Source organism: Elephantulus edwardii, unplaced genomic scaffold (assembly GCF_000299155.1).
Source record: "Elephantulus edwardii isolate Elephantulus edwardi_28Jun2011 unplaced genomic scaffold, EleEdw1.0 scaffold00019, whole genome shotgun sequence".
NCBI classification, from domain to species: Eukaryota; Metazoa; Chordata; class Mammalia; order Macroscelidea; family Macroscelididae; genus Elephantulus; species Elephantulus edwardii.
The window spans coordinates 19,351,698-19,365,961 of record NW_006399769.1 but is presented as its reverse complement, the minus strand read 5'-3'; the positions used below and the strand labels follow the sequence as shown (position 1 = coordinate 19,365,961).

General features: G+C 39.8%; 1 protein-coding gene across 1 annotated transcript in view; it reads right to left on the bottom strand.

Annotated features, from left to right (window-relative positions):
- STRN (striatin, calmodulin binding protein) overlaps positions 1 to 12,564 on the bottom strand; it is a 167,623-nt gene extending 155,059 nt beyond the window's left edge. Inside the window, exon 1 of the mRNA XM_006882355.1 lies at positions 12,328 to 12,564. Coding sequence (XP_006882417.1) covers positions 12,328 to 12,561 — 234 coding nt within the window. The 5' untranslated portion in view covers positions 12,562 to 12,564. The remainder of the gene's footprint in view (positions 1 to 12,327) is intronic.
- Between the last annotated feature and the right edge of the window lie 1,700 nt (positions 12,565 to 14,264).

Sequence of the window (14,264 nt, the reverse complement as noted above, 5' to 3'; positions counted from 1 at the left end):
AAGACCCTCTATGAGGTGGATTGATTCAGTGACTAGGGTAATCGGGATGGGTGTGTCAGAGGCAATGAGATTGGCACAGGATAGATCACGGTTTAGGACTGTTGTACACAGGGTCGTTATGAGTCGCAAACGACTCAACGGCACATAACAACAACAACAACAACAAGGAATGAATCTAATCCGTAATACCAAAAACCTACAAAACACTGCAAGAAACCCAAAGAGACTGACACAAAGTTCTGTTCTCTAATTTTTCCTCCTCTTCTTTCCTTCCTTTCCCTGGGAACCATCCAAGAATGCTTCTACCTGTGTGTTCTCCATAGTTTTTATAATAGTGGTTTGATACAAAGTCTGTACTTTTCGGACTGACTGACTTCACTTAGCATAATTGTCTTCTACATTCCCACCAGCAATGTAAAACAGTACAATCACTGTATTTATAAAGCAGTTTGGTACTTCCTTAGAAGGTTGAGAATAGAAATGCCACTTTATTCAACAATCCCACTAACTAGGTCTATATCCTAAAGAAGTAGAGCGGAGACACTAACAAATATTTACACACCATGTTCACTGCAGCTTTACTTGTAATTACAAAGAGATGGAGAACAACAACGGAGCACTCAAAAAACCTGTTAACTCACTGCCGTCCATCATCTATGTAACACTTAAAAAAAAACCTTCCAACTAATGAAATAATGTGTAACACAGATCTAAGGGCATTATGCTAAGTGAAACAGGGACGAAAACTCAAACTCTTTGCTAGACTCACAGATGACCTGCAGCAGGTCTTTGAAGGATATAAATCATAAGGGAAGAGCCGGCCATCTTTCTCCTCTTCCGACAGAATTGAAATTCCAGAGAATTTCAAATTCTAGCCTTTGGGTTAGCAGCACAACTTTCTATGGACTATGCCACAGAATTTTCTAACAAAATTGTGTTGTTCTATCAGAATAAATAGAACATGTGGGTGCATATGTGTATGCACACACACACACAGCCCCTATTGGTTACTATTATGATTGAGGAAATGAAGACTCTCTAGCCCTCAGAATTTACAACTGTGACAATCTACTACTGCCAACAATATCTTTTCTTCTATTTCCAATCCACAGACCCCACATTAGGCCACATTAAGCTTTAAATCTTTAAATTACTACTAACAAGGCCAAAAAGAACGGAAGTAACTACCATGTCAAATTCTCACTTAACATTGGTTCTTGACTTACAGATTTTTGTTAAATAAATAATAGTCAAATGTGTTTTACCCTTGGAAATTCCAATCAACGAGAGTAAACTACTTAATTAGGTATAATTTGTCTTTTTTAAACTTTTATAATTATCTGATATGTATTATCACCTACATTTTAAAAGATAGAGGGGAGACTCAAAAAGATTACAAACAAGAAAAGTGGAGCAGTCTGACGCCAAGGCTCACACTTGCCACTGTCAAATTATAATGGTTAATACAATGATTTGTCATACTGGTCACAAAGGCAAGAAATTCCTAAAATCCCAAGGGTAGTTTTATTTCTAATGGTTCAGAACTTAAAAACTAGATGCCATTATAAACAATCATAACTCAAAAATTATAGGTGACATCAAGTGGATCAAAGGCTGACAAAGGAAATCCAGGTCCTTTATCTTCCAAAACTGCAGAGCAAAGGATTTTTGTTTCTTTGAAATCCTGTTTAATAAAATTTTAGAAAAAAGTTATAGTCGTCTTCTCCTCTAAACTGAAACAAAATGAAAGATAAATACCATAGTCAATAACGTTTAAGGTTGTTGGTTTTGTTGACTGTCTTTGAGTTGAGCATGATTCATAGTGACCCTATGAACAAAAGGCCTGAAGACCCTCTACAACCATAGACATTTATCAAAGTTCATAGAGTTTCCGGGAGGCATGTTGTTTAGGAAGTGGATGCCACTTCTGCTTCCAAGTTTAAAGGATTACAGTCTCTTTTCAACTAGTCTGAAGGCAAGTAAAATGCTATTAAGTAACATAAAACAAACTGAAGTAACATGCTGTTACTGCTATTTCCACTTGTATCTTCTGTCTTTAAAACTTCAGTTGTGGAATAGAACACAAGTAAGAATAACAGTTGGGAAAGAACTGTTGCTGATGTGATTTCTCCTCAGATAATTATAAGAAAACAAAAAACCAAATTCAATGCTGTCAAGTCAATTAATGGTTTCCAGAACTATAAATCTTTATAGGAAAAGACCACTTATTTTTCTCCCTCAGAGCAGCTGGTGAATCTAACACATCATGTCACCATGTGTTACTTTCATGGTTGTCAAACAGTCTTTAAACCTATTTAGGTATAGTTATTTTTCAGTTAGTATTATGCAGATAATCTTACTTGCTGAAACTGAGGAGAGCATGAAATATCTGCTGCAGAGGGTCAAGGAATGTAGTTTGCAATATGGACTGAAGATCAACATAAAGAAAGCAAAAATTCTCACCACTGGGCCAACTGCAGCAGCATGACAGATGAAGAATAGATTGGGACTGTTAACAATTTCAGCTTCCTTGGCTCCACAATCAACTCTCTTGGCATCAGCAGTCAGGAAATTAAAAGAGGCTTGCATTAAGAAAATCTGAAGTCAGGGGCCTCTCCAGAGTGCCGAAGAGCAAAGATGTCAGTCTAGAGACTAAGGTGCGCCTGATCTAGACCACGGTCTTCGCAATTATTTGCTATGCATTAGAGAGCTGGACAATGACCAAGGATGACAGAAGAATTGATGCCTTTGAGCTATAGTGCTGGAAAAGAGTACTGAACATACTATGTACTGCCAAGAGAACTGACAAATCTGTTCTGCAAAAGGGGATCCAAACTGCTTTGTGAAGGCAAAGATTTTTAAGACTCCATCTCACATGCTTTGAGCATGTAGCCAGGAGGGACCAGTCTTTGGAGAAAGATATCATGCTTGGAAGGGTTGAGGGACAGTACAGGAGAGAAAGACCCCAGATAAGGTATGACACAATAACTGGGGTGATGAAGGCAGGTGTTTCACAGACAGTGAGACTGGCTCAGGATAGACCAGGGTTCAGAGCTACTGTGCACAGGGTTGCTATGAGTCATAGTCAACTCAACTGCACATAACAACTCTAATATTAGATCTTGCAAGCCAGTGTCTAGTGAAGCCCTTGGTATGTGTCAGTTCTTAAAAGTAAAATAGAGAACTGGGCTTTAGTAATTCCTATTGTAAGTTGCAAAAAAATTCTTAAATATTTTTACAATTCTCAAAAAAAGCACAAAATACTGCTAAGACACTTAGAAATTATCTGGCCAAAATCAGGGGGGTAAAAGATGGAAACCAGTGAGATAAGGGACAAGAAAACCAGTTTAGCCCTTAGGGTTTTGGTCAATCTGAACAACCCTATCAGAACTATCACTGTGGCTTCCGTGAAGGAACCAAGAAATAAAAATCAAAAGACTAGGCCCCATTCAAGGTGTGGCTGTTACTGTTGTTAATTTCATCTAATAGGGAATCAAGGTCTAAGAGATGATAAACTTCCAAATTCACAAAAATACAAAAGGGCATATATACTCAAGGCAAAGATGAAATAGAACTATCCATGCCCTCAAATGTACTTACAAGGGACATTCAATCTACTGGGTGATCCAGAAAGCATCAAATACAGAATCTGCTTTAAATGTTTCTGTTCAGGACCATACTATATCATACCTCTGTGAATGTAAAATATCTTATACCTGCTTTATGACATGTAATAGTGATCACATTATATCAGAGCTGGTTTTTTAATGTTATTCTAGAATGTTTTCTTTCCGGATGATGATTGAGAGACTTACAAAAAAAAATGGTGCCAGCTACCACAACAATAGTAGAACTTTGCTGTTTTCTGAGGGTTTGTTTTGTACTTCTTAAATGAAATGTGCTGGATGTTTCTATTATGTTTGTTCCAATGACTGCGGAACCTGGAAAAGTGGTTGCTGCTATTGATGTAAACACACTGAGATTATACATATACATAAATTTGAGTTTTTTTAAACTTTAGCTGTACTGTCAACTTTGGAAAAAGTGTCCCAGTTGTACCGTGTTGAGTTGGCTTTTTACAAAATTAAACAGCCGTACTGGTCTAGAAATGTTAAACTTAATTTTTCCCCCCCAATTGTACAGGGGTAACACGCTGTATTAAATATGTAAGGTCCTATCTACATGATTTTGATTAGAGAAACTAATAAAGTATTCTCTGAATATAAAAAGAAAGTTTCTGTATTGATAATGCCCCCCACAAAACTATAAGAATCAAATGCAAAACATTCTTCAGAAAACATTTGCATTTGAGATCTCAAATTATTCTTATAAAACTTTTTCAAGGACTGTGAGCCCCACATCATACAAAGAAACAAGTCATCTTTAGCAAGAATCAGCAGAAATTAATACACTACAGACACTGGCTTTCAAGACCTCAAATATTACAAGTATCAAAATATTAACTGCAATAGATACCAAATATTAACTGCAATATATACCGAATTAGGTTTAAATACTATCTGAGACTCATGGAAATATTTGCAGCAACCGAGCAGATGTTATTAAGAACCAAACTCAAGATCAGTTATAGTCAAAACTGAAAACTCAATGAATGCCATTAATTGGATAGCACTGAAGAGAATATAAATTAGGATAAATTTCCCAGAATGAAACATAAAAAAGGTGGAAAAATAGAGAATAAAGCAAGAAGCCTAAAATAAATGTAATTAGTACTGAAAGGAAGGGAAAAGTGGATGGGATAGAGGAGGAAATCATAGTCTTAAGCGAGTCAGACTGCCGACCTAAAATCTATGTCCAGAGGTTCGAATACGCCAGTGGCTATAATAAAGATGGGCCTCCTGTCAAAAGGCCCAAAAACCCAACGGAGGTTTATTGAGCAAGTTAATGGCAGAGATATTGTTTTGTTTTTCTAAAAAAAGGAAATATTAATGAAGCTCTGGTGGTGTGGAACACAGCATGTTGTTATGTAACCAAAAGGTCAGTGGTGGTTCGAACCAACCAAGGGCTCAAAGAGAAAGAGGGGCAGTCTTCTCTTATAAACAGCTTTAGAAAACTGATGAAACTCTTTGAGTCAGAATCAAATGGACATGGGTAATACCAGTTTTCAGATTCAAGGTCCATGTAACAAGGTCCCAGGCAAAAATTTAACTTCTACATTCTCAATAAAACAGGCAGTTCAAATCTACTAACTACTCCAAGGAAGAAAGCTGAAAATCTCCTCCTGTGCAATATACCAGCTCTGGAAACTCGCTGGAGGATCAGCTATGGGTCAGTTCTGACTCGACAGTACATAACAATGTCATCATAGTCTTAATAGCTAATTGTGATGACTGCACAACATGATGAATATCTTTAAAGACACTGAACTGCACATGTCAAGATTGCTGAAATGGTAAATATTCTGTTATCTATATATTTATGACAGTAACAGCAACAAAAAAAGAAATTTCTAGTCTGACACATCACAAGACATCAAAAACAAAAAGAAAAGCCTTAAATGTAGCCAAGAAATTTAAAAAGAGAGTACAGCAAGATCAAATCTTCTGGTTTTGTTTTTTAAAAAAATGTATTTACTAATTTTTATTCACATGTAAGTTAAATAAAGATAATAAGTATGTCTCACAGTGGCTCTGATTACTTAGGAGGGTTCTACGGATCGAAGAGGATGATGGAACTGAAAGCCTGACTGACTCACTGCCATCTAAGTGTGTCATGACCCTCCAGCAGGGGAGGAGACTGCCCATCTTTCTCCCAAGGAGAGCTGTTGGATTCAAACGATCAGAGAGGTGCCACCTGAATGAGCTTTTAAACTTAAAAGGGATCTGGTTTTGTACAAACTCTGTCATTTATTTCATTTTTGGTAATTTAACCTCTCTTTGGGCTTAATTTTACCTGTAAAAGATAGAACAGATGACTTCCCAGGCTCATTCTTGTTCAAATGATTACTCTAGCATTCTCTGAGACAGAAATAAGTAAAATTTTGATATTCAACTGACTGAAAGTAATATAGCTCAAAGAAAGAAGTAAAAGTATTTCAGAAATAATGAGGATGGCACAGGATAGAAAAGGGTTCAGATCTGTTATTTATGAGTTTTACGACTCAACAGCATATAACAACAAATAATAAACTATATTATTTACATTATGGATTGAATTAGGTCTCCCAAAAATGCATGTATATAATAATACTATGGAAGCTATGTGAGCTCTAGTGGCCTAGTGAGTAAGGAGTTGTGTTGCAACCCAAAGGCAAGCAATTCAAATCTATCAACTGCTCCTCCAGAGAAAGATGGGTAATCTCTCCTCTTGTGTTTATAACCTCTGAACACCTGTTGGCAAGTCAGATGTGAGTCAGTTCTTACTTAATGGTATTAAGAATGAAATGACCTAGCTCTGAACAAAACAAATAGTTGTAGGAGGACTAATAAAGGAATGCAGCATTCCTTAATCCTATATCAACCATAATTAGATAAAGAGGGAATTCCTCTAGGGTATGGACAATAACATCCTTTATCTCAGTGAAGACAGACGTGGAAAAACCAAGCAAAAGGGGGCATTGGTATCACCAAAACATGAGTGGTATGTCTTTCTGAAGGTCAGAACACATGAGGCTCTCCAGGAACATCAGGTTTCATATGCTGAACAAAACAAGGCCTTTCCTCTGAAACCAAAACAGAAAGGGGGTCTTTCCCCTAAAGCTGACATCCAGAATCTAGACTCTTGGCCTAATAAATTTGTTAAGGCTGTCCAGTTTGATATCTGTTACAGCAGCAGTGGATGATTAAGAAACACATACACATATTTGTATAGCAGAAAGAATTGCTAAAACAGGGGTAGGTTCTCAGCCCTTGCTACATATTAGAACCACTGGAAAGTTCTGAAAATATTAATGCCAGTGGCCTTAATTCTTCAAATTCTCATTTACTGATCTAGGACAGAGACCAAGAAACAGGTATTTTTAAAAGTTCCCCCAGATACATGTAAGGTTAAGAAACACTTAACAGGAACCCACAGTAGGATACAAGGCAAAACCACCATAATCTTTTCAAAGCATAATTAAAACTATGTTTTTAGACAGATAGATGATAAAAAGAAGGCCTGATGATACATTGGTTAAGCACTCAGTTGCAAAGCAAAAGGTTTGAACTAAACCAGCAGCTTTATAGGATAAAGGAAGGCTCAGCAATCTGCTCCCATGAAGACTGCTGCCTAGAAAACTACAGCGCAGTACTACTCTGATGCCTGAGGTTGCTACGCATTTAGAACTGGCCACACACAACATGAATAAAATGAAAAATGAACCTGTTATTAAGCCGTTCAGCACACAATTAACTACGCCACCAGGGCTCCTTTTACTTAAAAGTCCAGGACCTACTTATCTCTTTGGTATCATTCATCTACTGCCGACTTTCCTCTAACTACATTTGCCCTGGCTGTTATTCCTCAAACATTCCAAGCATGCTTCCCTGGATGCTATTCCTTCAGGTATCAATTCTTTGATCAAATACAACTATTAGCAAGCCTTTCTTTGGCACCATCTCAGGAACGTACTATCTCCTTTACCATGACTTTATCATGGCATTTATGACCATCTAACCCTTGACATTTATCACTGTCTTCCGCTATGATTTAAGCTACCAGGGGGTAGGACTTACTTTATTTATTGTTGTGTCTCTAATGCCTAAATCATAACCTGGCACAGAAAAAATAATTTCAAAAAACACTTTTTAATCAAAGAAAACAGGAACTGATAATGTCCAAATCCAGAATCATTCAGCATATAACCTCTGCATCGCACACATATGCTATTCAATCATATCACTTTTTCCATATACCTCTAGAAATTCCAGAGAAATACATCTCTCTGACATACACACAACATATCCCCAAATGCTTGTTTTCTGGTAGGTCAGTAATTTTCAAATATGAACTAGTCTCCCATTTACCTCATAAAGTTCTTTACTTCTGCTAAATTCTCACCACTGTTATTCAGTGTTCTTCTCTCTAATCCTAATCTAAGAAAATGAAAGCACCAAAATGTTAAGTACTTTGACTTTTCTATGTCTTGCTTACATTCTATTTCTTCAACTAGACTGTTTATTTGAGGTCATCTCAATATGGTTTATATCTCAACATCAAGAAAACAAAGGACCTTTTCACTGGGTCAACAGGCAACATGATTAAATATGGAGAATGGATTGAAACTGTCAATGATTTCTTCTTACTTGGATCCACAATCAACACCCTTGGTACCAGCTGTTAGATCAGGATGGACATACTGTACTAGGCAAATCCACTGTCAGGGAATTCTCAGAAATACTGAAAAGCAATTATGTCAGTTTGAAGACTAATGTACATCTGATTAGACATATGAAAACTGGACAGTAAGTGAGAATGACAGAAGAAAAACTGATGCCTTTGAGTTGTAGTGTTGGACAAGAGTATTTAATATAGGATGAATTCACAAAAGAATGAACAGATATGTTTTGGGAAATGCAGCCAGAATGTTCCTTGGAGGCAAGGATGGTGAAACTTCATCTCTTATACTCTGGACAGACATGTTGCTAGAAAACACTATTCCTTGGAAAGGGTTTTATGCTTGAAAGGACGGAGGGTCAGTGAAAGAGAGGAAGACCTCCAATGAGATGGAAGGACATGGTGACTGCAGCAATGGGCTCAAGTGTATCAGAGATGAGGATGACACAGAAAAGAACAGGATTCAGTCTGTTATTCACAGGAGAGCTAAGAGTTGTACAATACTCGATGGCATTTGACAACAACATCATCGTCAATTTATTTCTCTAACCTAATACTCTTGATCATGATCAAAGAGGTCTGGTGGCCTACTAGAAGGAGCTGTGCTGTTAACCTAAAGGCATATGGTTCAAATCCACCAGTTTCTCCGTAGGAGAAAAATAGACAATCTCCTCCCATACAGTTTACTGCTTCTGAAAACCCACTGGGCATGGTTTTGGGTCAGTTCTGCCAATAACAAAAACAACAATACTCTCGTTCACTCTTTTCCTATGAATGATCTACATCTGTGCGTATAAAGGTAGAGATGGGTGGAGAAACAATAATCAAAAGTAGAAAATAGTAACTAAGATGGCAAGAAAGGAATAACAAAGAAGTGTTTGGCAAAATATGATGGAGGAGGAAGGAAGTAGTGATAGCTGGCTGGACCAGATAAATGAGCACTTGAATTGCCTGTCACAACTCTGCCTTGGAGATCTAAAAGAGCAGGACTGACAGGTTCCCAAAGGGACAAATTAGACTTAATCTCAAAGTTACTTTGGTTGACTCAGAGAGATTTAAAAATGAAAAGGAAGATTGTAAGTGTCTAAGTGGCCTGTAAATCATTCAGCTTTTTTACATCCTATTGTTTTTCTAGGAAAATCTCACTTGTGAAAGAAAAATGAAGAGGAATGTTCAAATTTAGTGAATGTTGATAATTTTAAAAGAAATATTTTCAATTACATTAATGAGGACTCAGACCACAGATTCCGGCCAACCCTCCTAACGTAAAAATGCATAATATATACTTACTCTGTTTAAAAAAATATGGTAAAAAAAATTTCTTCAGTAAACGCTTAATTTGATATTTAAGGGGTTTTCTGTTCTCTGAGCATAAATCTAAAAATACTGTAAAATTTTTACCCTTAGTATATTGGGCATCACAGGGAAACTTGATTGAAGTTTAACATTTGACATAACTAACCCAGGAGGATTTAAACTTATATACAGTTTTAAGATTAACTATAAAACAGGTAACTGAAATATTTAACATTAGGTTAAAAAGGTGTGAAGAGATGGCAGGATGCAGTGGAAGTTCCACAGCTTTTACATGTAGGAAAGGATATATAGTTTTCTCAGTTCTGAACCAAATAAATCCAATTTACAGTATGTTTTCTAAACTGGAAAATAAAATGCAAGCAATTACCTACAACAATTATTTTCTTCAACATCAATGTAAAATCCTGCCTATAAGAATTCCTTGAAGTCTGACACCCACAAGTTTATTTGCTAATAGGAATACCCAGAAAGGTTATGGTGTAAGCACTCAAATCTGTTGATTACTCACATTGTCTAATCCATTACTGAGAAAAATGTCAAATACCAAAAGGCTAAATACGCGGATGAAAAAAGTTGCCTGAGAATACAAATATATAACTATGTTATAGATTATCAAGCACAGCGTAGACATGGGGCAAGGGAAGCCTGCCTCAAAGGCTTCTAGGTCGTAATCTTTTTTTAAATTTTTCTTTTTACTATTATTATTTTGCATGTGTGTGTACCGCCAAATTGGATCTGACTGGTACAGGAGGAGATTGTCCCTCCTTCTCCAGCAGACCACCTGGTGGATTCGAACCACATACCTCTGGAATTGATTGCAGTGCAACTTCTTGCCACTAGGCCACCAGAGCTCCCTCCCAAAATCTTTACAGAATACAGAAGTAGATGACTAGGGCTTTCTCCCCCAGAGCTACTGGATGGCTAATCTATCAAATCAGGAGGAACTGTAAAATGGAGTCACTCTTATTTCACCTAACTGTCCAGATGCCATCTCCTCCAAGAAGCCTTTCCTGATTTCCCAGTTTAAAACAGCTACTGTCATCACAATCTATTTCTGTACCTAGATTATTTTTCCTCATACTAGTTGGTGGCCTAGTGGTAAGAAACTGCTGCAATCCCAAAGTTCGAATCTACCAGCTGCTCTGTAGGACAAAGATGGACAATCTCCTTCTCCTGTGCAATTCACGTTCTCTGGAGAATTAGCTATAGGTCAGTTCCGACTCCATGGTACTCAACAACAGTTGCCACTAGTGAGCTCTGTTGGCCTAGTGGTAAGAAGCTGCACTGCAATCCTGAAAGCACGAGGTTTGAATCCACCAGCTGCTCCATAGAAGGACAATCTCTTCCCAGGAGATCACCTCTGAAAATCCACTGGAGGGTCAGTATGGGTCAGTTGTGACTCGATAATACACAACAACAGCAACAGCTGCCACCAGACCATTTTTCTTCCTGATTGAAAGGTAAGCTCCATGAAGGCACAGGCTTTGTAGTTTGTGTTCAAAGCAGGGGCGGTGCTCAATCAAAACATATATGCTGAATAAATTATGAAAAAGAAGGCTAAAAAGGTTAAAGGATTTCCTCAAGGTCAGACAGCAAGTAGTCTGCACTATATAATCCTGCCTGCTCTTTCCTGAGTCACTTCCACTACACTAACCGAGCCCATTGCAGCGTTGAGTCTATTTAACACATTTCTCCTTTTCTTTTCTTTTCTATGTGCCAAAGAAAATGTATGTTCCAAAAAAATGTGACACACTGAGTGCATTTTAACTTCAAGTGTTTCCCCAATCAAAATTAGGTTCATAGCCCATAAATACTCAAGAATAGCCCTCAAGTAGAAAGGTACTGCCATCCAGAGTTCTTTATGCAACTTGTGAAATGTGTGCATGTCTTGGAAATTTCAAGATCAGTCCCTGAAAACCTACTTACTGATTCACAATGGCCTGTAAAGTATCAGCCTCACTTTCATTCCTCTAAGAAGCCTCAAAAGCTCCTCCCTGGATAGACTTTATCTTGCAGACTGCATAGGAAGACATCTAACAGAGTAACTTCAATGCCCCTTTAGTTCCTTTTAAAGTACAGGTCTACAGATCACAAAAATAGCCCTTGAAAAGTTTTATATTCAGAGAACAGGAGCCATCATCTATCTGACAGTGATCGTCTAACTCCTTTCAAAATCCATGAATTTGAAATATCTAAAAGGAACGCGGAGGAAGGCGGTGGGGGTGTTACAGAAGCATTTACATACATTAAAATAAAAGAGCTGATATTTCTAATAACACTTCAGCCTAGCGTTAGCTTCTCTCCTTAAAGGCCTCTTTTGACCTAACTTTTTTCCCCCCCCATCACCTTCCTTTCAGACAGAGGAGCCAACTGCCAATAACCTTTGGCTGAGAATGTTCCTAAACCCGACATGGGACCCACTAGATGATTTGCTCAACGTCTCTCAAAACTACTGTCAGCTCGATTTGATAAACTGAAAGGGATGGCCTAAGAGTAGGTTGGTAAGAGTTCAAATGAGACTGAGTTCAGAGGCGAAAAGGAGTAGGGAGGGAAAACAACGCGCCGGCGGCGGGCGTGGGAACTCGGGTCAAGGAAGTGGGGTCAGGGGAAGGCAAAGGTGCGAACAGGCGGGGGACACGATCTCGGCGGGATGGGCGCGAGCGGAGGGACCGGGGCGGGGCGGCAAGGAGTGAAGAGGCGGGATGAAGAGGGCCAGGCCGGGAGGGTCCTTACCTGCAGCTCCGCCCGCTCCACCTCCCACTGGGCTCTCTCCACCTCGAAGCGGGCCCACTCGTGCTGCAGGAAGTGCAGGATCCCCGGGAGGCTGTACTGGGCTCGGGCCGCCCCCGCCGCAGCAGCTCCGTCGCCGGCCGCGGCAGCCTCCGCCAGAGGCCCGAGCCCCTTGGCAGCGCCGGCGCCCGGGTGGTTGTTACTGAAGAAGACGCCGGGACCAGCCTGCTCGTCCATGGTGGCCGCAGAAGCCCGGCCGAGCGATCCAGGAGCCCAGCAGTGGAGGCAACGGCGGCTAGCAGTGCCTCCTCCTCCCTCCGCCGCTCCCCGCCCACACCCCAGTCAGCAGGGAGCAGCAGCCTGGGCGCGGGGGCCGGCCAAGCCCGTGACGGGCCGGGAAATGGGTCAACTGCGGCGCGCGGGCAGCGCGTGGCCTGCTGGGAAATGTAGTCGAGGGGCGTGGCTGGGGGGGTGCGCGCCCGGAGCGGCCTGTCGCGCTGCGGCTCAGCCGGGGTGTGGCGGCGGCCCCGCCCCCGGCCAGCCCTCCCGTCTGCCTGAGTGAGGGCCGGTTTCCTTCTGGGTCGGTCCGGCTACAGGCAGGCCGATTGCCAACCTCGCTCGCACGCGGAAGTGCTAGGGTGGCGCTCGCTCTTGCACATACACAAACACACACGGAAGTTACCTTGCCAAAAATACCAGCCCGAGCTGCCTATCTCCTAGAGCTTCCTGGTAGTTCTGTTAAGAAACAACCTCAAAGCGAGCTACACCGGTCCCGTGCCTGGACTAATGTTCTCCACCCAGCTAACTAGTCCAATTCTTTTGGCTCTGATTTGGATGTTTCTCTGACTCCTCAACCTTGCCTGTCTACATATACCTACTCTTTGCCTTTCTTTTTCTCTCTCGGGGATCCAATCCAGCTTCCCGATCTTTTTCCACTTATAAGTAGAGCTTCTATACTCAAAGAAACAGCTATCTGCGTCTCTATACTAATCCTTTTTGGTTAACATCTGAAGAATTGCTTCTATGAAGCCCTGTAAAAGTTTCTAATATCCTAACCTCTTTGATACTCCCTTTTCCTGCTTTATTCCTACGCAGTTTTTAACTCAATACAATACTAGAGATTATTGTGTGCATCCTACACTGGGGATATAGAGATTAACCAAAATGTAACTAATTCTAAATAGATCGAAGTTACACTACCTGAAAGAACAAAAGTCCTTTTTTGTTGTTTGCCGAGAGCTTTCGTAAGTACCTAGGCACCTCTCCTTTTTCACTTGTGCTTGTTCTTAGTTATTTCCACCTTTCAAACTGGCAACAGTGTTAGTCTACCAAAGACCTCTCAATCTCGTTTCTGCTTAAAAGTTTGTCTTTAATTTTTCTTCTTCGACGTATTGATATTTAAGAGGCTACAAATTCACGCAAAGATCAGGAGGGAAGCATTTTAACAAATGAAAAAAACTAAACTGAGCGCAATTTTGTCTCCCTAACAGATGGTTTATAATTCTTTTGTGTGACAGAATATGGCAGTCTGGGATAAGAGAGTCTAAAGCAATGAGAAAATGTAAAGTTGGTGAGTGACATGTAAGGGAAGGATATCCTGTCCCTATGCTCTCCTCCACCCCTTCCCATGAATACTGGAGAGGACAGGAAACACATTGTATTTATTCTACTTGCAAATAAAGATTGCAAGCTCTCTTGTCATGGTTACTGCAAGTTTCTGCTTTATGAAGTCAGTCTTTATTATAATAAAAGATAAAGGCAAGCCTAACCAAATTCCCTGTCTCATACATTATTTTGACTTTTAGTGTTCTGTGAGGCAAACGTCAATCCTCTTATTTTACAACGCAAGAAAGTGGAGCCTAGGAAGTTCACAGACTTGTCTACAGTCAGGTCTTTAGTAAATAGTACAGCAAAAACTAGAAGCCAGATATCCTGATTGC